Genomic DNA, 26,706 nt, shown 5'->3' on the forward strand with positions numbered 1-26,706 from the left:
TTGTGTATGTGTGCCATTCAGAGGGTGAATGAATAAGACAAAATATTTAAGTGCCTTTGAACGGGATATGACAGTAGGTGCCAGGCGCACCGGTTTGAGTGTGTCAAAAAAGGCTGTTCTGAGGGCAAAGGGGGGGTGTTCTTCATATTTTGTACACAATGTAGTCCAATTTCTAACACTGTCTATGAAATGGCCTTTTTTTGTAATGTGTAATTTAATGTAGTGATCTTTTAAATTATTGATGTGTGTCCATTTTAAAGTGGTTAAAATGTGTTAAAATGTTGATGACGGTAGTATGATAAACTAAAGAAAATATACATTTTCATCAAGTTTTTGACATGTTTATGTTAATATATGAATGGACCAAATCCCAACAAATCTCAAAATTGATAGGCAGATGCAAAAATTTAATTTCAGACTGTGGTGCCTGGCCTTAAAATGCTAAGCCTTTTTTTTTTTTTTTTTTGGTGGGGGGGGTAATATATCAATGATTATTTGAGTCATAAAACATGGAGAACAGTGGTGTCAGTAGGAGGCCAGGGCGGTGATTGGGGACATTACCCTGTGTAGAGTGCACTCTTTCGGATGGGTCGTTAAACGGGTGTCCTGACTCTCTGTGGTCACTAAAGATCCCACGGCACTTATCGTAAGAGTTGGGGTGTTAACCCCCGGTGTCCTGGCTAAATTCCCAATATGGCCCTCATACCATCATGGCCACCTAATCATCCCCAGCTTCCAATTGGCTCTTTCATCCCCCCTCCTCTCCCCTGTAACTATTCCCCAGGTCGTAGCTTTAAAATGAGGATGGTGTTCTCAGTCAACTTACCTGGTAAAATAAGGGTAAAATAAATGTTCAGTGCTTCAAGCAGTAGTTAAAACACTTACTCTCCTCGGTCCCACTGATGTTAACGATGTTGTAAAATCTACCATCTGCGTTATTTTATTGTTATCTCTTGAGAACTCCCCTCAAGGAAGTATAAAGAAATGAACAATGAAGGTGAGGTGCTGATTATCGTTATAGCGTTGTTATAGCGCTGACTATAACTCAGCTGGAAAGGCAAAACATTGATGTCAATAAAAGTTCCTTGCAAAGAGAGGAGAGTGTGCATCTTCCATATTGACTAGGCTTCCTGAGCCATCCAGGAGTAACCTATCATGTTTGTTTGTTTGTGACTAAACTAAAAACTGCACTCACCTCACAGACTCCAGACCCGTCCAGACATTGGTCAGAGTGGCCATTACAGTTGCAGGGAACACACTTCCCCAGGAACAGACCTTTCGTGTCTCTGTAGTACCCTGGAGCACATTGCTGGAGAGGGGGGAGAAAGGAGGGAAGAGAGGGAGAGGGAGAGAGAGAAGGGAGGAGTGGGGAGGAGGAGAGAGAGAGAGAGAGAGGAGGGAGGAGGAGGAGGAGGAGGAGGAGGAGGATGAGAGAGAGAGAGAGAGAGAGAGAGAGAGAGAGAGAGAGAGAGAGAGAGAGAGAGAGAGAAGGAAAGAGGGAGGGAGGAGGGACAGAGAGAGAAATGAGAGAAGAGAGATTCAGACTTGATTCCTATCTGTATGAACTAATTTATGGACATATAATTCCTGCTTCATCACACCTAATCATATAGGATTAGTGTATCTACATAAACCTAATCATATAGGATTAGTGTATCTACATAAACCTAATCATATAGGATTAGTGTATCTACATAAACCTAATCATATAGGATTAGTGTATCTACATAAACCTAATCATATAGGATTAGTGTATCTACATAAACCTAATCATATAGGATTAGTGTATCTACATAAACCTAATCATATAGGATTAGTGTATCTACATAAACCTAATCATATAGGATTAGTGTCTCTACATAAACCTAATCATATAGGATTAGTGTATCTACATAAACCTAATCATATAGGATTAGTGTATCTACATAAACCTAATCATATAGGATTAGTGTCTCTACATAAACCTAATCATATAGGATTAGTGTATCTACATAAACCTAATCATATAGGATTAGTGTCTCTACATAAACCTAATCATATAGGATTAGTGTATCTACATAAACCTAATCATATAGGATTAGTGTATCTACATAAACCTAATCATATAGGATTAGTGTCTCTACATAAACCTAATCATATAGGATTAGTGTATCTACATAAACCTAATCATATAGGATTAGTGTATCTACATAAACCTAATCATATAGGATTAGTGTCTCTACATAAATGGACCCACACATTGTAGGCAGCAAGAGGTAAAGAGCGTTGGGCCAGTAACCGAAAAGTCGCTGGTTCGAATCCCCGAGCCGGCAAGGTGGGTAAAATCTGCCGTTCTGCCCTTGAGCAAGACAGTTAACCCACAACAACAACTGCTTCCAGGGTGCCGATGACGTGGACGTTGATTCAGAGGGGTTGGGTTAAATGAGGAAGACACATTTTGGTTGAATGCATTCAGTTGTGCAACTGACCAGGTAACCTCCTTTCCCTAAAAGGTGTTGTGAGTGCAGTAATAATCCCTAAAAGGTGTTGTGAGTGCAGTAATAATCCCTAAAAGGTGTTGTGAGTGCAGTAATAATCCCTAAAAGGTGTTGTGAGTGCAGTAATAATCCCTAAAAGGTGTTGTGAGTGCAGTAATAATCCCTAAAAGGTGTTGTGAGTGCAGTAATAATCCCTAAAAGGTGTTGTGAGTGCAGTAATAATCCATAAAAGGTGTTGTGAGTGCAGTAATAATCCCTGAAAGGTGTTGTGAGTGCAGTAATAATCCCTAAAAGGTGTTGTGAGTGCAGTAATAATCCCTAAAAGGTGTTGTGAGTGCAGTAATAATCCCTGAAAGGTGTTGTGAGTGCAGTAATAATCCCTAAAAGGTGTTGTGAGTGCAGTAATAATCCCTGAAAGGTGTTGTGAGTGCAGTAATAATCCCTAAAAGGTGTTGTGAGTGCAGTAATAATCCCTCGCACATGCGCTAACTGTAGCTATTAACAAACCAGTATCAACTGATGCAACGTTAGCACAGTAAAAACAGCAATAACACCAACCTGACAGGAGTCTCCCTGGTAGTTAGCAGGACAGAGGCAGATCTCTACGTTGTTGGCATGTCGCCCGGTGGGCAGGGTCTGTGCCACCTCCAGCGCCACCCCGCGTAGCGACACAGTGTGGGCGGACTGGGAGTGGAGAGCTCTGATCTGGAGAGACTCTAACCCCACCAGAACCATCATCAGTTCCTCTCTAGACACCACGTTCCCCGTCTGGGCGTGGCGGAAACTTCCCTGGGGGGTAGAGAGAGAGAGAGAGAGAGAGAGAGGGGTGAGAGTAGGCATGGGTGTCATGATGATGTCATTCATGTATATGTCAGAATATTGCAGAATATTGCAGTTAGATTGTAATCTTCTGGTTGGACTGCAAATAGGTATTTAGATGTAAACAGTCAGTGATCTACTATCCCCAGGTGGTCAGGTCAGTGTCATACCTCTAGCATGTGGACTATCTCCAGGTGGTCAGGTCAGTGTCATACCTCTAGCATGTGGACTATCCCCAGGTGGTCAGGTCAGTGTCATACCTCTAGCATGTGGACTATCCCCAGGTGGTCAGGTCAGTGTCATACCTCTAGCATGTGGACTATCTCCAGGTGGTCAGGTCAGTGTCATACCTCTAGCATGTGGACTATCCCCAGGTGGTCAGGTCAGTGTCATACCTCTAGCATGTGGACTATCTCCAGGTGGTCAGGTCAGTGTCATACCTCCACCATGTGGACTATCCCCAGGTGTGGTTCTTCAGGTGAAGAGTATTCTCTCTCCATGAACACCAGGGTCATCTGGTTACCCTGTAGACACAGAGACACACACACACAGACATATCTTTTAACAGCAGAGATACACTAGCCAACCTTCAGTTCACTGTTCGTCTGGCTTCCTGACACACACAGACAGCCGTTTCCACAAGAAATACACAACCTTTTACCAGGCTTCAGCGCTCTTTACTAATAGTTAAGTTTATGTCAAGTGGCAAACACATCATTTCTTCCATAGACATTAAAGGACACTAAACACAAGGGTAAAAGACAAAGTACATCTTCGTAATAAAGTACATCTTCGTAATAAAGTACATCTTTGTAATAAAGTACAAAATACATCTTCGTAATAAAGTACATCTTCGTAATAATGTACAAAGTACATCTTCGTAATCTGTTTAGATGTAAAGCCAAGGTACACTGTGGTGTCTACCTTGAGAATGATGTCAGGTCGAGAGGCCTCAGCGGGTAGAGAAAGAACATCTCCTCTCATAGTCTGAGTGTGGAGACGATACCGCAGATAGCCTCCATAAGACGATACCTAGAGAGAGATGAAGAGAGAGGGATGAGGGAGGGAGGGATGGAGAGAAAGAGAGAGAGAGAGAGAGAGAGAGAGAGAGAGAGAGAGAGAGAGAGAGAGAGAGAGAGAGAGGAGGGGGATAGATATACAGATGGAGAGAGATAATGAAGCAGAGAGAGATAGAGAAACAGACAGACAGACAGACAGACAGACAGACAGACAGACAGACAGACAGGCTGGTGGTCAGACAATAAATCCTAGAGGAAGGTTACTAGGTATGTTCAAAGAGAAAGATCAGATCTAACATTAAAGGTGTTATATATCTAGACAAAACAACTCTATACCCGCTGTCTGTCTCCACAGCCTCTGTACTGTGTGTGTGTACTATGTGTAGCCCTTAGCAGTAGTGTAATCTGATGTAGCCTCTTTTTGCCCCCTGCAAACCCTCACCGCCAACCCTCACCCCTCTCTCCCTCTCCTTGGCATCGTGAACACAGTACCTCTATGAGGGCCTCTGGCTCAATTACACCTACCGAAGCATTTATTCCACTCATCCCTAAGCCCCGCCCTCTCCCGTCTGCACAAGGCCCGGTTACTGTTTAACAGTCACTGGGCTATAGGGCGACTGAGTTTAAGCCTCTCGCTCCCTTTCCTGTATCATGTGAAACAATCTCTGTTGTTTCGGCTACAGGTGTTCTGCGCTCCTCCATTTAAACATTTTAACTCTTGGACCCGCTGTGAGTCTTTGTGACCTTTGGGGGGGGGTCATGCAATGTATGTACTGTGTGTAAAATATGTTATCTATTACTATTTACAGCTGGATTGTGTGTCCAAGACTTCGGGGAACAATAAAGTTTATTGTATGGTATTTGTCCGTACCTTGTCTCCCAGGTAGGTTCTAGGAGCGTTCCAGTGGAGGTCTTGGTAGACATCGGGTACGTCACCAAGGTCAGCCTCCACCAGATCCTGACCAGGATATACCGTCACGGGAACTTCCTGTCTGTCTGCTCCCAGCAACACCCAGTCCATCATGTCCAACACCTGGAAGTTTATCACAATACACAGGTTATATTAATATAACATTACAATAACATAGCATAACATTTATACACCGTCACAGGAACTTCCTGTCTGTCTGATCCTTACAGCACCCGGCCCATGATATCCATCACCTAAAACATAACATTGTAATAACATAACATAACACTTCCTGTCGGTCTGCTCCCTATAAAGTAAATTGCTAAAATGATATAGCCTAATTAGCCTACTCCTGTCTATACAGAAATAAATCAAATCATTCAAGACAAGTTACTACACCAAAAAGCATGATTTGGACACAGATGATCTATTGTCACGCCCTGACATTGAGGTCTCTAGTTGGGTTGGTCAGGGTGTGAAATCTAATTTATATATTTCTATGTTGGCTGGGTGTGGTTCCCAATCAGAGGCAGCTGTCGGTCATTGTCTCTGATTGGGGATCATACTTAGGCAGCCATGTTGCCTACCTTAGTTGTGGGATCTTGTTTCTGTTTGGCTTGTTTGATGTTTAGCCTCTTGAACTTCACGTTCTATTGGATTTTGCTATTTTGTCTGTGTTTATTAAAATAAACGACTATGTACGCATACCACGCTGCACCTTGGTCCGATCCTTTACACAACGAACGTGCTCATTAGCTTCTATAAGATGTAGATTGTTTTAAATCGCGTTGCCTACCGTCGGAAGGAAACGCAATTTGGGCAGCGCATGGGGCAAATACCAAATAGATGATTGTTGAGTTGCGACTGTCGTGTTTATCTTTACTCGTTTTGTATAGATAGTTCATAATATTATCACATGACCACCAAGCACTTCTGGACATCAGATCGACAGTTACTAACCTCGATTTCGACTTCAAATACGACTTCAACTCCGACCTGCTCCACTGTTCATACCGGACCTTATTCCTTTGTTCAATGGGCTACCAAAACGTCGCGGGAGACCAGACGGAGTTCGGGTGAAATTGAGGCGAAGAGAAAAACCGAATGGCGCTCCCCTTCGTTCTATTGGCTAATGTCCAGTCACTCGAGAATAAGATGGATGAGCTTCGTTCGAGAGTGTCCTATCAGAGAGATTTGAAAAGCTGCAATATTATACGTCTTACTGAAACGTGGCTGGATGATGACGCTATGCACGTAGTACTCGGTGGATTCTCCATGCAGCGACAGGATCCTACAACGGCTTCGGGGAAGTTCAAAGGAGGTGGAGTGTGTTTTTTCATAAATAACAACTGATGTGCTACTTCAAGTGTGAAGGAAATCTCTAGCTTTTCTTCACCTGATATAGATACTTACCTCATGGTAAGCTGCGGACCCTTTTATCTACCAAGAGAGTTCTCATCCGTAATTATCACGGCTGTCTACATCCTGCCCCAAGCCAACACCACTCTGGCACTCAACAAACTGTATGGGGCCATAAAGAAACAAGAAACCTTTTGATGGCGTCAGACCAAGGCTCTGCATCTGTCCTCGCGCTCATAGACCTTAGTGCTGCTTTTGACACCATCGATCACCACATTATTTTGGAGAGATTAGAGACCCTAATTGGTCTACACGGACAAGTTCTTGCCTGGTTTAGATCTTATCTGTCGGAAAGAGATCAGTTCGTCTCTGTGGATGGTTTGACCTCTGACAAATCAATTGTACGTTTCGGCGTTCCTCAAGGTTCTGTTTTAGGACCACTATTGTTTTCACTATATATTCTACCTCTTGGTGATGTCATTCGGAAACACAATGTCAACTTTTACTGCTATGCAGACGACACACATCTGTACATTTCGATGAAACATGGTGAAGCCCCAAAATTGCCTACCCTGGAAGCCTGTGTTTCAGACATAAGGAAGTGGATGGCGGCAAATGTTTTACTTTTAAACTCGGACAAAATAGAGATGCTAGTTCTAGGTCCCAAGAAACAACGAGATCTGCTGTTGGATCTGACCATTAATCTCGATGGCTGTACATTAGTCTCAAATAAAACTGTGAAGGACCTTGGCGTTACTCTGGACCCTGATCTCTCTTTTGACGAACATATCCAGAATATTTCAAGGACAGCTTTTTTCTTCATAACATTGCAAAAATCAGACACTTTTTGTCCAGAAATTATGCAGAAAAGCTAATCCATGCTTTTGTCACTTCTAGATTAGACTACTGCAATGCTCTACTCTCCGGCTACCCGGATAAAGCACTAAATACACTTCAGCTAGGGCTAAACACGGCTGCTAGAATCCTGAATAGAACCAACAAATTCGATCATATTGCTTCCTGTTAAGGCTAGGGCTGATTTCAAGGTTTTACTGCTAACCTACAAAGCATTACATGGGCTTGCTCCTACTTATCTCTCCGATTTGGTCCTGCCGTACATACCTACACGTACGCTATGGTCACAAGACGCAGGCCTCCTTATTGTCCCTAGACTTTCTAAGAAAACAGCTGGAAGCAGGGCTTTCTCCTATAGAGCTAAATTTTTATGGAATGGTCTGCCTATCCATGTGAGAGACGCAGACTTGGTCTTGACCTTTAAGTCTTTACTGAAGACTCATCTCTTCAGAAGGTCCTATGATTGAGTGTAGTCTAGCCCAGGGGTGCAAAGGTGAACTGCAAGGCACTGGAGCGACAAACCGCCCTTGCTGTCTCTGCCTGGCCGGCTCCCCTCCCTCTCCACTGGGATTCTCTGCCTCTAACCCTATTACGGGGTCTGAGTCACTCGCTTACTGGTGCTCTCCCACGCCGTCCCTAGGAGGGGTGCATCACTTGAGTGGGTTGAGTCACAGACGTGATCTTCCTGTCCGGTTTTGCGCTCCCTCGGGCTCGTGCGGTGGAGGAGATCTTCATGGGCTATACTCAACCTTGTCTCAGGTTAGTAAGTTGGTGGTCTGTTGATAGCCCTCTAGTGGTGTGGGGGCTGTGCTTTGGCAAAGTGGGTGGGGTTATAACCTGCCTGGTTGGCCCTGTCCGGGGGTATCGTCGGACGGGGCCACAGTGTCCCCCGACCCACCCCTGTCTCAGTCTCCAGTATCTATGCTGCAATAGTCTTTGTGCCGGGGGGTTAGGGTATGTCTGTTATATGTGTTGTCATTCTCCTGCTTTATCTGGTGTCCTGTGTGAATTTAAGTATGCTCCCTCTAATTCTCTCTCTCTCCCTCCCATCCCGGAGGATCTGAGCCCTAGGACCATGCCTCAGGACTACCTGGCCTGATGACTCCTGGCTGTCCCCAGTCCACCTGGTCCTCTCTCCCTCCCCTCCCGGAGGACCTGAGCCCTAGGACCATGCCTCAGGACTACCTGGCCTGATGACTCCTGGCTGTCCCCAGTCCACCTGGTCCTCTCTCCCTCCCCTCCCGGAGGACCTGAGCCCTAGGACCATGCCTCAGGACTACCTGGCCTGATGACTCCTGGCTGTCCCCAGTGCACCTGGCCGTGCTGCTGCTCCAGTTTCAACTGTTCTGTCTGTGGCTAGGGAACCCTGACTTATTCACCGGATGTGCTACCTTGTCCCGGACCTGCTGTTTTCGACTCTCCCCCTCTCTCTCTACCGCACCTGCTGTGTCGACCTCTGACTGCTCGGCTATGAAAAGCCAACTGACATTTACTCCTGAGGTACTTACCTGTTGCACCCTCTACAACCACTGTGATTATTATTTGACCCTGCTGGTCATCTACGAACGTTTGATCATCTTGAAGAACAATCTGGCGTTAAATGGCCATGTACTCTTATAATCTCCACCCGGCACAGCCAGAAGAGGACTGGCCACTCCTCAGAGCCTGGTTCCTCTCTAGGTTTCTTCCTAGGTTCCTGCCTTTCTAGGGAGTTTTTCCTAGCCACCGTGCTGCTTCTACATCTGCATTGCTTGCTGTTTGGGGTTTTAGGCTGGGTTTCTGTATAGCACTTTGTGAAAACTGCTGATGTAAAAAGGGCTTTATAAATACATTTGATTGAAACCGCTCACCCAGAGGCAACATTACTGGTGGACTTTAACTCGGGGAGACTTAAAACCTTCCTACCTCACTTCTACCAAGACCTCTTCTGCGCCACTAGGGGCGCAAAAACTCTAGCCCACTTTAATTCTACCCACAGAAACGCATACAAGCCCTCCCTTGTCCTCCCTTCAGCAAATCTGACCATGACTCCATTCTCCTGCTTCCTGTTTACAAACAAAAGCTCAAACAGGAAGTACAAGTGATGCGCTCAATATGGAAGCGGTCCGATGAAGCAGTCACGAGGCTACAAGACTGTTTTGCTAGTACAGACTGGGATATGTTCCAGAATTCATCTGATAGCATTGAGGAGTTTACCACAACAGTCACGGGCTTCATCAATAAGTGCATAGACGATGTCGTCCTCACAGTGAAAGCCCCTGTTTTTCCAGATGACTGTGTGATCTCGCTCTCCGTGGTGGATGTGAGCAAAACGTTTAAACAGGTTAACAATCACAAGGCCGGAATACCAGGGCGCGTTCTCAAATCATGCGCAGACCAGCTGGCAAGTGTCTTAACAGACATTTTCAATCTATCCTTGTCCCAGTCTATAATCCCAACATTTTTCAAGCTGACCACCATTGTCCCTGTTCCTAAAAGCTCCAAAGTAACCTGCCTAAATTACTATCAACCTGTAGCACTCACATCTGTAATCATGAAGTGCTTTGAAAGGCTGGTCATGACACACATCAACACCATCATCCCAGACCCCCTGGACCGACTCCAATTCGCATACCGCCCCAACAGATCCACAGATGACACAATCTCAATTGCACTTCACACTGCCCTTTCCCACCTGGACAAGAGGGGGAAATAACTATGTGAGAATGCTGTTCATAGACTACAGCTCAGCGTTCTACACCATAGGGGTTTGTGCTTAGTCCGCTCCTGTACTCCCTGTTCACCCACGACTGTGTGACCACGCACGACAGCAACACCATCATCAAGTTTGCTGATGACACAACGGTTGAATCAGCCTACAGGGAGGAGGTCAGAGACTTAGCAGTGTGTTGCCGGGACAACAGTAAGACCAGGGAGCTGATCATGGACTACAGGAGAAAGAAAGAGGGGAGAGCACGCCCCCATCCATATCGACGGGGCCTGTTGTCGAGCAGGTAGAGTGCGTCAACATCACTTAGGACCTAACATGGTCCACACACACCCACACAGTCGTGAAGAGGGCACGGCAGCGCCCTTTTCCCTCCTCAGGAGGCTGAAAAGATTTGGCATGGGCCCTCGGAAAGTTCTACAGCTGCACCATCGAGAGCATCTTGACTGGCTGCATCACCGCGTTGTATGGCAAATGCACCGCCCTTGACCGCAAAGCGCTACAGAGGGTGGTGCGGACAGCGCAGTACATCACTGGGGCCGAGCTCCCTGCCATCCAGGACCTCTATATCAGGCGGTGTCAGAGGAAGACCCGAAAAATTGCCAAATACTCCAGCCACCCAAGCCATAGACTGTTCACTCTGCTACCGTCCGGCAAACGGTACCGGAGCATCGGCTCTCGGACCAACAGGCTTCTACCCCCAAGCCACAAGACTGCTAAACAGCCAGACTAGTCAATGAATGGTACCAGAACTATCTGCACTGACTCTATCTTGCACTGACGAGGTGTGCAATACTTCAAATAATCTCAAGTGAATTATGGTTTACAGTAGGCGTTAATGTAGCAGCCGAGGATATGGATTACTGGATATAATTGCCTGTCTGTTTGTCTGTCAGTTAAATAACCTCCACCTGCTTTCAATTTACAATACTTTGTATCCCTCATTTACTCAAATGCTTCCATTATTTAGGTAGTTATCTGTTTATCACTGTCCATAACTGTTAATACGTACAGTATTAGCACACTTTACCTAAACCACTCAGCATTGAGTCAAAACATGCTAATTGTGTTGCAGCACAGAATCTGAGTTTTACGTCCGTTGTAATATAATCTGGGAACCTGTGGACAAAATATGGAACTGTTGAGCAAACCCCTGTCTGCTGTACTGTCCTCTACCTCAGTCCGTCGTTTCTCTGAGCTGCGACAGCGGTTGGTGGCGCCGAAACAGAAACAGGAAGTGCAGCCTTTAGGGTTGGTGGGATCCAGGTGGAAGGTTCCCACTCTGCACTGGTCACAACGACCACCCTGGACATTCTCCTGTTGGGGAAAAAAAGGAGGTGTAAGACATCTTGTTGCCAATGATGTTCTTGAGAGGTTGAAAGTGTTTTACTGGTTGAAACATTTTCCGTCTAGTGCAGGGGTACTTGACTACTATTTGGGAAGGTCCGGTCACACACATTTCCCAGGTGGCAAAGGTTTGGATGGATATTGTAATTTATCGGCGTAGTAGAAATCAAACACCTTGCAATGCATGTAACTCTAAACTGTTCACACTGTTCACACCCCTCTTTGTTGGCAGAGAGAACATTTTTTGCTGTTTTAGAGCTCGGTTTGTGCAATTCTACACGTATTGACATGGGACGGAGAGAAAATGATGCAGTTTTAAAGCTAATTTCCCTCAATTCTACACGTTTTGACATGTCTTATGTGTGTTCATGTGATACCTGAGCAGTGTTGGCGGTAATGCATTACAAAATTATCACTCTAGAGTAATATATTACTTTTATGAGTAACGGAGTAATATAACGAGTTACTGTGTTGAAATACTGAAATATTACTGCAGTTATTTTCAGAATCGTATCTCTACCTGAATGTTATATTTAGTATTTTAAAGCTAACAGAAGTCCTGCTGTAGCTGCCTAGGCTGCGGTTCAGAAGTTAACCACTCCCCCTCTCTGGCGCACGACGTCGCCGGTCTACTAACCACCGGTCCTGGCAACCCATCTTTAAGCACACCTGGCAACCCATCTTTACGCACACCTGGCAACCCATCTTTACGCACACCTGGCAACCCATTTTTACGCACACCTGGCAACCCATCTTTACGCACACCTGGCAACCCATCTTTACGCACACCTGGCAACCCATCTTTACGCACACCTGGCAACCCATTTTTACGCACACCTGGCAACCCATCTTTACGCACACCTGGCAACCCATCTTTACGCACACCTGCGTCTCATCATCAGTCACACCTGGACTTCATTACTCCCTGATTACTTACCCTTTATATGGCACTCTTTTGTTATCAGTCATCAGGCAGTATTGACAATGTTTCCTTGTCAGACGTTTCTCTTGTTTTACATCGTTCTATGTTCGTTATTATTAAACTCACTAACTGCAGCTGCTTCCTGATTCCCTGTGTCGACGTTACAGAATACTGCCTCAACAAATGGAAGGGGCAGTTAAGCAGGACATCTCCCAGATGGTCGGCGAACAGGGACACCTAATTCGCCAACACCACGACCAGCTGGCACAACTGTGGACGGCTATGGATGAGGTCCTCCGCGTTCTTCAACGTCTCGACATTTCCCGAGGGGTGTCACCTCCAACAAGCAAAGGATTCTCTACCACAAGTCGACCCAACGAGCCAGCACCCCAGCCCATCCAACAGTTCGCCCAGGTCAGCGATGCCCGTTTGTTTCCCGGACAAATATGACGGGTCTCCCTCCAAATGCCGTGGCTTCCTACTCCAGTACTCCCTCTATTTCACTCATCAGATGGGAGCCCCCACCAGGGAGAGGTCCAAGATTGCCACAGTTATTTCCCTGCTGACCGGACGGACGTTGGAGTGGGCTACGGCCGTCTGGGAGAGAGGAGAGGAGGAGCATGATTCCTATGAGGGGTTCATGGCGCTGTTCAGGGGGGCTTGGATCATCTACTGGAGGGCAGAGAGGCGGGTGAGCGCCTACTCCAACTACGGCAGGATGGCCAGACCACGGCGGAGTACGAGCTCACCTTTCAGACAGTAGTACGCGCTCACCTTCCGGACAGTGGCAGCATCCAGCGGATGGAATGAGCCGGCGCTCTGCACCCTACTCAGAAGAGGATTGTGGGAAGAGGTCCAGACGGAGTTGGCATACCGAGACGACAATCTAACCTTGGACACACTCATCACCATGGCCATCCGTCTGGATAACCTTCTATGGGAGTGTCGGCACCCCCATCGCCTCTCTCCCTCCTTCGTTGACCTGTTCTGAGTCAGAGCCTGAACCCATGGAGGTAGGGGCCACACGCCTCCCCCGCGGCTGAGCGACGCCGTCGGAGACAGTTTGGGGCTCTGTCCCTTATTGCAGCCAGGAGGGGAACTTGCTTCAACAGTGTCCGGTACGTACCAACCCGGGGTCTAGGAGAGCAGAGCGACGGCCCCCGTGATCATCCGTCTCCTGGGGTAGGCGTGAGTCCTCCATCATCATCACTTTCCGCCAAACCTTTTTTAGTATCCATCTCACTAGCTGGCTGTCCCTCATCTATTGTTTCTAGTGGATTCCGGTGCCGCAAGGACCTTTATTGACCAGTCCCTTTGCCTCCTCCCTGGACAGTGCCTTGCAAAAGTATTCATCCCCCTTGGCGTTTTTCATATTTTGTTGCATTACAACCTGTGATTTAAATAGATTTTTATTTGGATTTCATGTAATGGACATTCACAAAATAGTCCAAATTGGTGAAGTGAAATGAAAAAAAATTACTTGTTTCAAAAAATTCTAAAAAATTAATTACGGAAAAGTGGTGCGTGCATATGTATTCCTTTGCTATGAAGCCCCTAAATAAGATCTGGTGCAACCAATTACCTTCAGAAGTCACATAATTAGTTAAATAAAGTCCACCTGTGTGCAATCTAAGTGTCACATGATCTCAGTATATATACACCAGTTCTGAAAGGCCCCAGAGTCTGCAACACCACTAAGCAAGGGGCACCACCAAGCAAGCGGCACCATGAAGACCAAGGAGCTCTCCAAACAGGGCAGGGACAAAGTTGTGGAGAAGTACAGATCAGGGTTGGGTTATAAAAAAATATCAGAAACTTTGAACATCCAACGGAGCACCATTAAATCCATTATAATTTTTTAAAAAGAATATGGCACCACAACAAACCTGCCAAGAGAGGGCCGTCCACCAAAACTCACGGACCAGGCAAGGAGGGTATTAATCAGAGAGGCAACAAAGAGACCAAAGATAACCCTGAAGGAGCTGCAAAGCTCCACAGCAGAGATTGGAGTATCTGTCCATAGGACCACTTTAAGCCGTACACTCCACAGAGCTGGGCTTTATGGAAGATTGGCCAGAAAAAAGCCATTGCTTAAAGAAAAAATAAGCAAACACGTTTGGTGTTTGCCAAAAGGCATGTGGGAGACTCCCCAAACATATGGAAGAAGGTACTCTGGTCAGATGAGACAAAAATTTAGCTTTTTGGCCATCAAGGAAAACGCTTTGTCTGGCGCAAACCCAACACCTCTCATCACCCCGAGAACACCATCCCCACAGTGAAGCATGGTGGTGGCAGCATCATGCTGAGGGGATGTTTTTCATCGGCAGGGACTGGGAAACTGGTCAGAATTGAAGGAATGATAGATGGCGCTAAATACAGGGAAATTCTTGAGGGAAAGCTGTTTCAGTCTTCCAGAGATTTGAGACTGGGACGTTCACCTTCCAGCAGGACAATAACCCTAAGCATACTGCTAAAGCAACACTTGAGTGGTTTAAGGGGAAACATTTAAATGTCTTGGAATGGCCTAGTCAAAGCCCAGACCTCAATCCAATTGAGAATCTGTGGTATGACTTGAAGATTGCTGTACACCAGCGGAACCCATCCAACTTGAAGGAGCTGGAGCAGTTTTGCCTTGAAGAATGGGCAAAAATCCCAGTGGCTAGGTGTGCCAAGCTTATAGAGACATACCCCAAGAGACTTGCAGCTGTAATTGCTGCAAAAGGTGGCTCTACAAAGTATTGACTTTGGTGGGGGGGAATAGTTATGCACGCTCAAGTTTTCTGTTTTTTTGGTGTTATTTGTTGTTTGTTTCACAAGAAAAAATATTTTGCATCTTCAAAGTGGTAGGCATGTTGTGTAAATCAAACGATACAAACCCCCAAAACTCTATTTTAATTCCAGGTTGTAAGGCAATAAAATAGGAAAAATGCCAAGGGGGGTGAATACTTTCGCAAGCCACTGTACATCACCTCATATCTGCTCTCCTCTCCGTTTCCGATCCAAGCGTTGGATATGCGACCATTGGGATCCGGCACTATTACACACGTCACAGCTCCACTCACCCTCACCGTGGGACCCAAGCACCAGGAAAGGCTTCCCTTCCTCATCACCTCCACACCCGTGCACAAAGTCATCCTCTGCCTCCCGTGGCTCCAACTACATAATCCCACCATCTCCTGGTCAGAGAGGAGAATTACGGCCTGGGGACCAGGATGTCAGAGGACCTGCTTTCCCGCACCCTGTGGTTCCACGTCGGTGGAGGGCCCTGTGAGTGTCCGCCAGCCCATCAATCGGTACTCCGGTATCGTTGGCCCTGTGTTTTGGGACGTAGATGTGGACATCCGCCAGGTTCTGGAGAGGGAACCCGCTCCTGCCACCTCTTCTCGGTCAGAGATCGGTTGCTGATCTGGACACACACATCCCTCACCGCTGGACACCCAGGTATCACAAGCACCACTCAATTCCTTTCTGAGAAATACTGGTGGCCCACTTTGGCGCGGGACGTTGCACACTATGTCAACTCATGTTCAGTATGTACTCAAATCTAAATCTCCCCGGCACGCTCCAGCAGGAAAACTCCTTCCCCTTCCCGTGCCTCAGCATCCCTGGTCCCACTCTCCAGGTCGCTGAGGCACTGTTCCAGCAGGTCTTCTGGCACTATGGCCTTCCGGAGGATATCGTCTCCGATCGTGGCCCCCAATTCACGTCACGTGTATGGAAGGCTTTCATGGAGAAGCTGGGGGTCACGGTCAGCCTCACTTCCGGGTACCGGCCTCAATATAACGGGCAGGTGGAGAGGATGAACCAGGAGCTGGGGAGGTTCCTGAGGAGCTACTGCCAGGACCGGAAGGGAGAGTGGGCCTCGATTCCTTCCTTGGGCTGAATATGCCCAGAATTCATTGCGACACTCCTCCAACGGGATGACTCCCTTCCAGTGTGTTCTGGGTTATCAGCCGGCCCTGGCTCCGTGGACTCCGAGCGTAGACCGAAGCTCCTGCGGTGGACGAGTGGTTCAGGCGCACAGAAGAGGTATGGAACGATGCCCACGTGAGACTCCTGCACGCCGTCCGCCGTCAGAAAGAGCAGGCGGATCGCCACCTCAGTGAGGCTCCAGTGTTCAGTAGGCTTACAGTGTTGTTGGGAATTATGTAGGCTTAGGGTGTTGTTGGGAATTATGTAGGCTTACAGTGTTGTTGGGAATTATGTAGGCTTAGGGTGTTGTTGGGATTTATGTAGGCTTAGGGTGTTGTTGGGAATTATGTAGGTTTAGGGTGTTGTTGGGAATTATGTAGGCTTACAGTGTTGTTGGGAATGATGTAGACCTACAGTGTTGTTGGGAATTATGTAGGCTTACAGTGTTGTTGGGAATGATGTAGGCTTACAGTGTTGTTGGGAATTATGTAGGCTTACAGTGTTGTTGGGAATGATGTAGGCTTACAGTGTTGTTGGGAATGATGTAGGCTTACAGTGTTGTTGGGAATTATGTAGACCGCCTGTTGAGTATGGGTGCTCCTGAACATCTATGGCAGACATCTACTCTCTGGAACATCTATGGCAGACATCTACTCTCTGGAACATCTATGGCAGACATCTACTCTCTGGAACATCTATGGCAGAAATCTACTCTCTGGAACATCTATGGCAGACATCTACTCTCTGGAACATCTATGGTAGACATCTACTCTCTGGAACATCTATGGCAGACATCTACTCTCTGGAACATCTATGGCAGACATCTAATCTCTGGAACATCTATGGCAGACATCTAATCTCTGGAACATCTATGGCAGACATCTACTCTCTGGAACATCTATGGCAGACATCTACTCTCTGGAACATCTATGGCAGACATCTACTCTCTGGAACATCTATGGCAGACATCTACTCTCTGGAACATCTATGGCAGACATCTACTCTCTGGATCATCTATGGCAGACATCTACTCTCTGGAACATCTATGGCAGACATCTACTCTCTGGAACATCTATGGCAGACATCTACTCTCTGGAACATCTATGGCAGACATCTACTCTCTGGAACATCTATGGCAGACATCTAATCTCTGGAACATCTATGGCAGACATCTACTCTCTGGAACATCTATGGCAGACATCTACTCTCTGGAACATCTATGGCAGACATCTACTCTCTGGAACATATATGGCAGACATCTACTCTCTGGAACATCTATGGCAGACATCTACTCTCTGGAACATCTATGGCAGACATCTACTCTCTGGAACATCTATGGCAGACATCTACTCTCTGGAACATCTATGGCAGACATCTACTCTCTGGAACATCTATGGCAGACATCTACTCTCTGGAACATCTATGGCAGACATCTACTCTCTGGAACATCTATGGCAGACATCTAATCTCTGGAACATCTATGGCAGACATCTACTCTCTGGAACATCTATGGCAGACATCTACTCTCTGGAACATCTATGGCAGACATCTACTCTCTGGAACATCTATGGCAGACATCTACTCTCTGGAACATCTATGGCAGACATCTACTCTCTGGAACATCTATGGCAGACATCTACTCTCTGGAACATCTATGGCAGACATCTAATCTCTGGAACATCTATGGCAGACATCTACTCTCTGGAACATCTATGGCAGACATCTACTCTCTGGAACATCTATGGCAGACATCTACTCTCTGGAACATCTATGGCAGACATCTACTCTCTGGAACATCTATGGCAGACATCTACTCTCTGGAACATCTATGGCAGACATCTACTCTCTGGAACATCTATGGCAGACATCTAATCTCTGGAACATCTATGGCAGACATCTACTCTCTGGAACATCTATGGCAGACATCTACTCTCTGGAACATCTATGGCAGACATCTACTCTCTGGAACATCTATGGCAGACATCTACTCTCTGGAACATCTTTGGTCACCGTGGTAGTTCCTATATCTGGCTTGAATGACCATCAAAAATAGGATAACTTTACCCTACCTACCAAGTCTACCAAGACTGATATAAGGGGATATGGGGATATATTCTGGGGATATAATGAGGATTCATTAGAGTGAGGAGGTACACTCCCAAGCAGCTGTGGGACAGGGACAGTGGGGGTTGAGAGGGGTGAGTGGGTAATACAGATAGGGACAGTGGGGGTTGGGAGGGGTGAGTGGGTAATACAGATAGGGACAGTGGGGGTTGGGAGGGGTGAGTGGGTAATACAGATAGGGACAGTGGGGGTTGGGAGGGGTGAGTGGGTAATACAGATAGGGACAGTGGGGGTTGGGAGGGGGTGAGTGGGTAATACAGATAGGGACAGTGGGGGTTGAGAGGGGGTGAGTGGGTAATACAGATAGGGACAGTGGGGGTTGAGAGGGGGTGAGTGGGTAATACAGACAGGTGTGTGTTCTCACCTTGCAGAGGCAGCGTCCCGCATAAGAGTCACACACGTCCTCCTCTGTTCCCGCGTCGTTGCAGTCACATGGTCTACAGTTGGGGTAACCGTAGAAACCAGGGCTGCAGCGATCACACTGACGACCAATGATGTTGCTCTTGCATCTGGCGAATGATCACAAACAAACAAACTAACAGTGGTCAGATAATATCACAGTCCATGTTGTGGTGTTTTCAGTGGTCAGATAATATCACAGTCCATGTTGTGGTGTTTTCAGTGGTCAGATAATATCACAGTCCATGTTGTGGTGTTTTCAGTGGTCAGATAATATCACAGTACAGTCCATGTTGTGGTGTTTTCAGTGGTCAGATAATATCACAGGACAGTCCATGTTGTTATTTGTGTGGTCTCATATTCAATCAAAATGTTATGATGCATTTCTAGAAGGCAAAGTGTTTTCCAATTAAAATAATCCAGCTACATGTTTGGCTGTGTTGCTCTGTGTGTGTCTCTGTTTCAGTGTGTGTGTGTGTGTCTGTTTCAGTGTGTGTTTGTATCAGTGCCAGGTGCCAGTGCTCCAAACAGCAGGCTGACATAAAGCCTATAGGTACTGAGAGCTGATAGCAGCTTTACAGACATGTCTTGTCAGGACAGAGACCACAGATTCCTGCTGGGATTGGGAATGAAGCTGAGGAGGAATGTGACACACTGCTGCAGAATGTCTTTATATCTGGATGCTCACAGTGGATAGGAAAGGAGGGTAGAGGAGGGGGAGGAGGTGAGGGGAGAGGGGAGAGGAGGTGAGAGGAGAGGGGAGAGGAGGGGGAGGAGGTGAGAGGAGAGGGGAGAGGAGGGGGAGGAGGGGAAGGAGGTGAGAGGAGAGGGTAGAGGAGGGGAGGAGGGGAGAGAGGGGAGGAGGGGAGAGGAGGGGGAGGATGGGAGAGGGGAGGGGAGGGGAGGGGAGGGGAGGGGAGAGAGGAGAGGGGAGAGGAGGGGAGAGGGGAGAGAGGAGAGGAGAGGAGAGGAGAGGAGAGGAGAGGAGAGGAGAGGAGAGGAGAGGAGAGGAGAGGAGAGGAGAGGAGAGGAGAGGAGAGGAGAGGAGAGGAGAGGAGAGGAGAGGAGAGGAAAGACGGGAGAGGAGAGGAGAGGAAAGAGGGGAGAGTGAAAGGAGAGGAGGAGAGCGAAAAGAGAGGGAAGACGGGAGAGGAGAGGGTACGAGGTGGCTCATCTATCCACTGATGCCCTATCCTAAGGTCTCCTGTCCTGAACATCTCTATACAACTTCAATGTTGTTGGCCGTCTTTTCATTGAAGCTTGATAACTCCTAGGTTACAGCACCCAAAGACGTATCGATATTTCCTTTAAGAGATGAGCATTCCAGACTATATTAATGTTATTCTCTATCTACAGCCTACCACTTAATCTCTGTGTAACCTCAAACTGTTCCTCAAACTGATCCTCAAACTGATCCTCAAACTGATCCTCAAACTGTTCCTGAAACTGATCCTCAAACTGTTACTTAAACTGTTACTTAAACTGATCCTCAAACTGTTCCTGAAACTGTTCCTCAAACGGTGTAACCTCTTGTCCATTCTACCTGTCTCTCTTGACCAGCAGCACTGTTTACTCTCTCTACAAGTGGCCTAGTTTGTCACATTCCACATGGGCATTTCAGAGCACAAAAAAAGCCCATCCCAGTCAGATACTGCTAGCTACATTCCTGGCTGAATAAAGAGAGGACATAAATGACTGTTTTTTCCGCAGGTCCAATTTAAGAGCTGGCCTTGAAGGCAAAGACTCCCGATTTGGCAAGTAGAGCTGAGTAAATATGACAGCAATCAGAGAATGCCTCAGAAGACTATGATGAGTACAGAGAAAGGGACAACTTCCTTTTTTGGTGTTTTTAGGAGAGTACAACGGTTGAACCATGCTTGTGTGAGAAGCAACCTTGCCTGAGACCGGAGGACTTGTGTTAGCTACCAAAGCTAATATCTAGGCTTTAGCTCAGCGGCCTAACAGTCTTGTAACGCACAAACGACCCCATTTTCAAACCCAGAGTGGTCACAGGTACTTGTCTTTACCTGCATTGAATTAACTACACAACATCAGCCTTTAGCTCAGTGGGCTAACCCAGTCTTGTACCTGCACTGTCCGCTGTTGGTGTCACAGCTGACGTCGAGGGCGGTGACTCCAGGTCGGGAACAGTTGCAGACCTCACAGCCGACCAGAGGATGACAGCCGAACGCCTGGGGCTCACACTGGACACACTCTGGGAGCAGGGTCCTCGGAGGGCAGATACAGTCTCCTGCCACCGGCTCACACAGCCGTGTACCACACTGACACGCTGCAGGGGTAGAGGACAGACATGTTTAACCATACCTGTAGACACACATATGTACACTGACATTCACACACAGACTCACACACTGAGAAGTGAGGAAGACACGCTAGACATTACACACAGACAGACAGTACACACAGACAGACAGTACACATATACATTACACACAGACAGTACACACAGTCATTACACACAGACAGACAGTACACACAGACAGACAGTACACACAGACAGTACACACAGACAGACAGTACACACAGACAGTACACACAGACAGACAGTACACACAGACAGACAGTACACACAGACTGTACACATCTCAGTCTCCACCCGTATCCCAGTCTCATATCTCAACCAGGCCTTGTATTGTAGTGTGACTCACGTCTACAGTTGGGGAATCCCCAGTAGCCGGTGGCACACTGGGAGCAGTCTCTGCCGATTACGTTAGGTCTGCACTGGCACTGCCCTCCGAAGGGTTGGCAGGTATCGCTGTCCGCGCCCACCTCATGGCACCCACAGGGCATGGCACCGTTGTTGAAGAACGCAGAGAGAGAGATGGCTGAACTACGACAGAATGGAGAGGCTGTGGCAGGACTGGAAGAGAGAGAGGGAGAGGGGGAGAGAGACAGGGAGACAGAGAGAGAGAGAGAGAGGGAGGGGGAGAGAGAGACAGTGAGAGAGAGAGAGAGAGAGAGAGAGAGAGAGAGAGAGAGAGAGAGAGGGGGGAGAGAGAGAGAGAGGGAGAGGGGGAGAGAGACAGGGAGAGAGAGATAGGGAGAGAGAGAGAGGGAGGGGGAGAGAGAGACAGGGAGAGAGATAGGGAGAGAGAGAGAGAGAGAGAGAGAGAGAGAGAGAGGGGGAGAGAGACAGGGAGAGAGAGAGAGAGAGAGAGAGAGAGAGAGAGAGAGAGAGAGAGAGAGAGAGAGAGAGAGAGAGAGAGAGAGAGAGAGAGAGAGAGAGAGAGAGAGAGAGAGAGAGAGAAGAAACAAAGAAACATGAGAGGAGAGGTTATTCACATTTGAGCTAGTTAGTCTCTATTTAGTCTCTATTTCATCTCTAGTTAGTCTCTAGTTAGTCTGTAGTTTGTCTGTAGTTAGTCTTGGTAGTCTCTAGTTAGTCTCTAGTTAGTGTCTTGTGACAGACGATTAGCTGTCCAGCTATTGACCAGCGCCCAAGTGATATTTGGTTCTCGGTACTGAAATTACATTTGAGCAAGTATATATTTTCAGCCGCAAACAAATACTGTAGCTTTTATTAGCTTTTTACATCCATATAGACACAGGGATGCTGTACAGTAAACTCACTTGACGTAGAAGCTGTTCTGTCCACAGTTGCTGATGAAGTCGTATGATTTGTCCAGAGGTTGTTCAGACAGGTAACTGGAGCTGTAACTGCCCTCTGGTACCACCAGAACATAGTCCTGAAACACATAAACACGCATAGATGTTTTTAGAACGTTATACCCTTAACACCTCTATCTGTACTGAAATAGGTGTTTAGCTCTGCAAGCAGACAACTGATTTGAGAAATGGACAACAACCATAAGATCTATGAATTCATTTTTCATCCTCACTTGTCTTTCACTAAAATGGAGACATTTGCTCTCTGTGTTTCTAGACTAACTTACCAGCCATAGTGTTTTTCTGTCAGGGACCTGGACAGTCAGGAAGATCTCGTTGTCCGTCACATCCAGAATGATCTGGTTCTCAGAGATCAGAACGCTACGGCAACCGTAACCATGGGGACAGAAGGAGGCGTTGGCGTGGCCTGGAGGAGGATGGCGATTACAAAAAGATTACAAAAGATTGAAATTCAACTGTCAAAAGATTTAAATGTAACTGTTAAAATATTCCTATTCAACTGTCAAAGGATTCAAATTCAACTGTCAAAAGATTCAAATTCATCTGTCAAAAGTAAAAAATTTAACTGTCAAAAGATTATTGTGATATTCTGTCACTTTTCCTGCTTCCTGTATTTTGCTCATTTATAGATCGTGATCGAGTCCTTTAATAATATTTTAACAGTGATAGTACAACTATTGATATAGAGAGATATTTTAGGTGGTGTAGTGTGTGTCTCTAGGGCTCACCCTGCCAGATGCGTCCGCCGTTGATGAAGACCTGGACAGGGTAGGTGGGGTGGAGGGGCTGGTGGTAGTGAAGGATGAACACGTAGCGACCCAGAGTGTGGACACGGGCAGAGTACACTGCTGCATTCTGGAGGACAGGAAGATACAACGATCATGACTGCATGATATTGGAATCATTCGGTAGAAAACTATTAGTGAATTGGTTCCATTGTGTGACTGTGAACGAATACCTCAATAACATCCAATGTGAGGTTCTCAACCTTAATAGATCTCCTGGTAAAATAAAGACAAAATAAAATGTCCTAGACCAGGTACCTGAATAAAATGATGATATTAAATAAAATATATTTGAAGAGTTACCTGAGCGGTATCAAGGCGGACATGGTCCACGTTATCCGCTGCGGTGGGAGGATTGTCTACGCTGGCCCAGTGAGGGGTGTCGGCCGGACCCAGAGGGGGGTCAGCAGGGGAGGCCAGGACAGGCTCCTGGACCGATGAACCTTGACCTTCCTTCAACACCAGTGAATCAGAGGGGGTCTGGAACCTCGACGGGATACAGGACGAACTGGGATGGGAGAGGAAGAGGAGGGAGAGGGGAGGGAGAGGGGAGGAGGGGAGAGGAAAAGAGTTAGTGTAATGAGTTAGTGTAATGAGTTACTGTAATGCGTTAGTGTAATGAGTTAGTGTAATGAGTTAGTGTAATGAGTTAGTGTAATGAGTTACTGTAATGAGTTAGTGTAATGAGTTACTGTAATGAGTTAGTGTAATGAGTTACTGTAATGAGTTACTGTAATGAGTTAGTGTAATGAGTTAGTGTAATGAGTTAGTGTAATGAGTTACTGTAATGAGTTAGTGTAATGAGTTAGTGTAATGAGTTACTGTAATGAGTTACTGTAATGAGCTAGTGTAATGAGTTACTGTAATGAGTTACTGTAATGAGCTAGTGTAATGAGTTACTGTAATGAGTTACTGTAATGAGCTAGTGTAATGAGTTAGTGTGTAGCAGCTGGGGACTTGAGTCAGGAGCTCAGGATTGGAGTCGCGCTTTAGTCACAAAAATACAGACTGGTGACTTGGGTCTGGTGACTTGGGTCTGGTGACTTGGGTCTGGTGACTTGGGTCTGGTGACTTGGGTCTGGTGACTTGGGTCTGGTGACTTGGGTCTGGTGACTTGGGTCTGACTCTACAACATATGACTTCTTCAGAGCCTGAGTGGGAATCAATTCTGTCTGGTTACCTGTCAGGTGAGAAGGGTCTGTGTGTGATGGTTACCTGTCAGGTGAGAAGGGTCTGTGTGATGGTTACCTGTCAGGTGAGAAGGGTCTGTGTGATGGTTACCTGTCAGGTGAGAAGGGTCTGTGTGATGGTTACCTGTCAGGTGAGAAGGGTCTGTGTGATGGTTACCTGTCAGGTGAGAAGGGTCTGTGTGTGATGGTTACCTGTCAGGTGAGAAGGGTCTGTGTGATGGTTACCTGTCAGGTGAGAAGGGTCTGTGTGATGGTTACCTGTCAGGTGAGAAGGGTCTGTGTGATGGTTACCTGTCAGGTGAGAAGGGTCTGTGTGATGGTTACCTGTCAGGTGAGAAGGGTCTGTGTGATGGTCACCTGTCAGGTGAGAAGGGTCTGTGTGATGGTTACCTGTCAGGTGAGAAGGGTCTGTGTGTGATGGTTACCTGTCAGGTGAGAAGGGTCTGTGTGATGGTTACCTGTCAGGTGAGAAGGGTCTGTGTGATGGTTACCTGTCAGGTGAGAAGGGTCTGTGTGATGGTTACCTGTCAGGTGAGAAGGGTCTGTGTGATGGTTACCTGTCAGGTGAGAAGGGTCTGTGTGATGGTTACCTGTCAGGTGAGAAGGGTCTGTGTGATGGTTACCTGTCAGGTGAGAAGGGTCTGTGTGATGGTTACCTGTCAGGTGAGAAGGGTCTGTGTGATGGTTACCTGTCAGGTGAGAAGGGTCTGTGTGATGGTTACCTGTCAGGTGAGAAGGGTCTGTGTGAAGGTCACCTGTCAGGTGAGAAGGGTCTGTGTGATGGTTACCTGTCAGGTGAGAAGACTCCATGTGTGCTGATACAGTGGACCTTAGGCTCCAGGTACTCCATGGTAAACTGCTCCCGGGGCACCAGGTACACTTTGTGCTGGAGGAAAGATCAACAAAGGGTGAGAGGGGACAGCCTTGTCTGGTGCCTCTACCAATCAGGGCTTGGAACCGGTCCAAGGAACAGAACAGAAAACCGGAAAATACATTTTTTCAAGGAACGGAAACAGAACAGGGAACGAAAGTGATCTGTAGTATTCCAGATTATAACCGTTATTTTAAAAGCATGAGAACCAGTTAATAATGTTATTTTACGTTCCGAGCTTTTCTTTCAGTCTATTCCAGTGTCTGCCTGCCAGCTAGTTTTCTGGGCTAGTTAAGGATACTAAAGTTATCACGTTTCACATTGGATTTTATTAACTACAAAAAGGTAAGATGTGTTTTGAATTCTGGTGTTGCTGCACGCACGAGCTCGTTAGCTAGCTCTGGTCCAGGGCATTGAGCTAGCCTCGGTGTTGAGCCAACTCTCGGACGTTCAAAGTTCCTCCATGTTAGCCGCTCCTCCGCAGGTATCTAGCTAGTATATAATGAATGTAATTCAGTGAAGTAATGATAGGCCTACTAATACCCTGAACACATTATAATGCCATGTCATAAAACGATGCCCGGCACTTCAAGCCAAGCCATCTTCATATCCCACCCGCAGAATTTCTGTCACATCTCACGGCCTACACTTGTCTGTCCATCAAACATGTAAACAACAAGCTGCTCTATCCGCAGTGATTGGGTGGAGTTATTTAATGAGCTAAATGTATTCGAACTGATTCAGAACTTTATTATGCTGGTCGGAACAGTGGAACAGAAAAAAATAAATAAATTGTGGTTCTGTTCAGAATGAAACGATTGGAAAATAATTGCGGTTCCAACCCCTGGTCCCATTAAGATCCACTGTCAATCATGATCTGAAAATCAAATGGGTGTGTCCCAATCATCTCTCATTCACTATGTGCACTCATTCACTATGTGCACTCATTCACTATGTGCACTCATTCACTATATGCACTCATTCACCATTCCTCACAAAGTTAAAAGCATTGGTTTGGTGTAGGCTAGAGGGATTTTCCACATTTGATTTATTTTCAAATCCGTGAAGGTAAGTGAACAAATGCACACTTCAGGAGAAAGGAGAGATGATTTAAAAGCCAACCCAAGTATTATCTTCTGCTCTGTGTTTGACTGTATCATGTTGATAAAGCTACAGTATTTTGAACATGTTGCTAAACCTCTTACCAGGAAGAAGCTGGCTCTGTCTGCTATCAGTTGGACCTCAGCATCAGTGGACAGGGTGAAGACAGCCACACGGTTCATCTCATCAATGGTCACCACCCGACACAGGCAACTACACACAGACGAGAGAGAGAGAGAGAGAGAGAGAGAGAGAGAGAGA

At 46.6% G+C, this 26,706-nt stretch overlaps 1 protein-coding gene across 2 annotated transcripts in view; it reads right to left on the minus strand.

Moving 5' to 3' along the window:
• Nucleotides 1-26,706, minus strand: part of lama5 (laminin, alpha 5) — a 194,445-nt gene that overhangs the window by 58,261 nt on the left and 109,478 nt on the right. For both annotated transcript variants that reach the window (XM_045209507.1, XM_045209506.1), the window contains exons 28-42: nucleotides 26,550-26,658; nucleotides 25,262-25,359; nucleotides 23,587-23,791; nucleotides 23,227-23,353; nucleotides 22,765-22,904; nucleotides 22,442-22,557; nucleotides 21,520-21,731; nucleotides 20,939-21,140; nucleotides 18,816-18,960; nucleotides 11,323-11,463; nucleotides 5,187-5,348; nucleotides 4,221-4,328; nucleotides 3,737-3,820; nucleotides 3,036-3,266; nucleotides 1,196-1,309 (exon numbers count right to left, since the gene is read on the minus strand). In XM_045209507.1, coding sequence (XP_045065442.1) covers nucleotides 1,196-1,309; nucleotides 3,036-3,266; nucleotides 3,737-3,820; nucleotides 4,221-4,328; nucleotides 5,187-5,348; nucleotides 11,323-11,463; nucleotides 18,816-18,960; nucleotides 20,939-21,140; nucleotides 21,520-21,731; nucleotides 22,442-22,557; nucleotides 22,765-22,904; nucleotides 23,227-23,353; nucleotides 23,587-23,791; nucleotides 25,262-25,359; nucleotides 26,550-26,658 — 2,194 coding nt within the window. The remainder of the gene's footprint in view (nucleotides 1-1,195; nucleotides 1,310-3,035; nucleotides 3,267-3,736; nucleotides 3,821-4,220; nucleotides 4,329-5,186; nucleotides 5,349-11,322; nucleotides 11,464-18,815; nucleotides 18,961-20,938; nucleotides 21,141-21,519; nucleotides 21,732-22,441; nucleotides 22,558-22,764; nucleotides 22,905-23,226; nucleotides 23,354-23,586; nucleotides 23,792-25,261; nucleotides 25,360-26,549; nucleotides 26,659-26,706) is intronic.

Source organism: Coregonus clupeaformis, chromosome 30 (genome assembly GCF_020615455.1).
Source record: "Coregonus clupeaformis isolate EN_2021a chromosome 30, ASM2061545v1, whole genome shotgun sequence".
Lineage (NCBI taxonomy): Eukaryota > Metazoa > Chordata > Actinopteri > Salmoniformes > Salmonidae > Coregonus > Coregonus clupeaformis.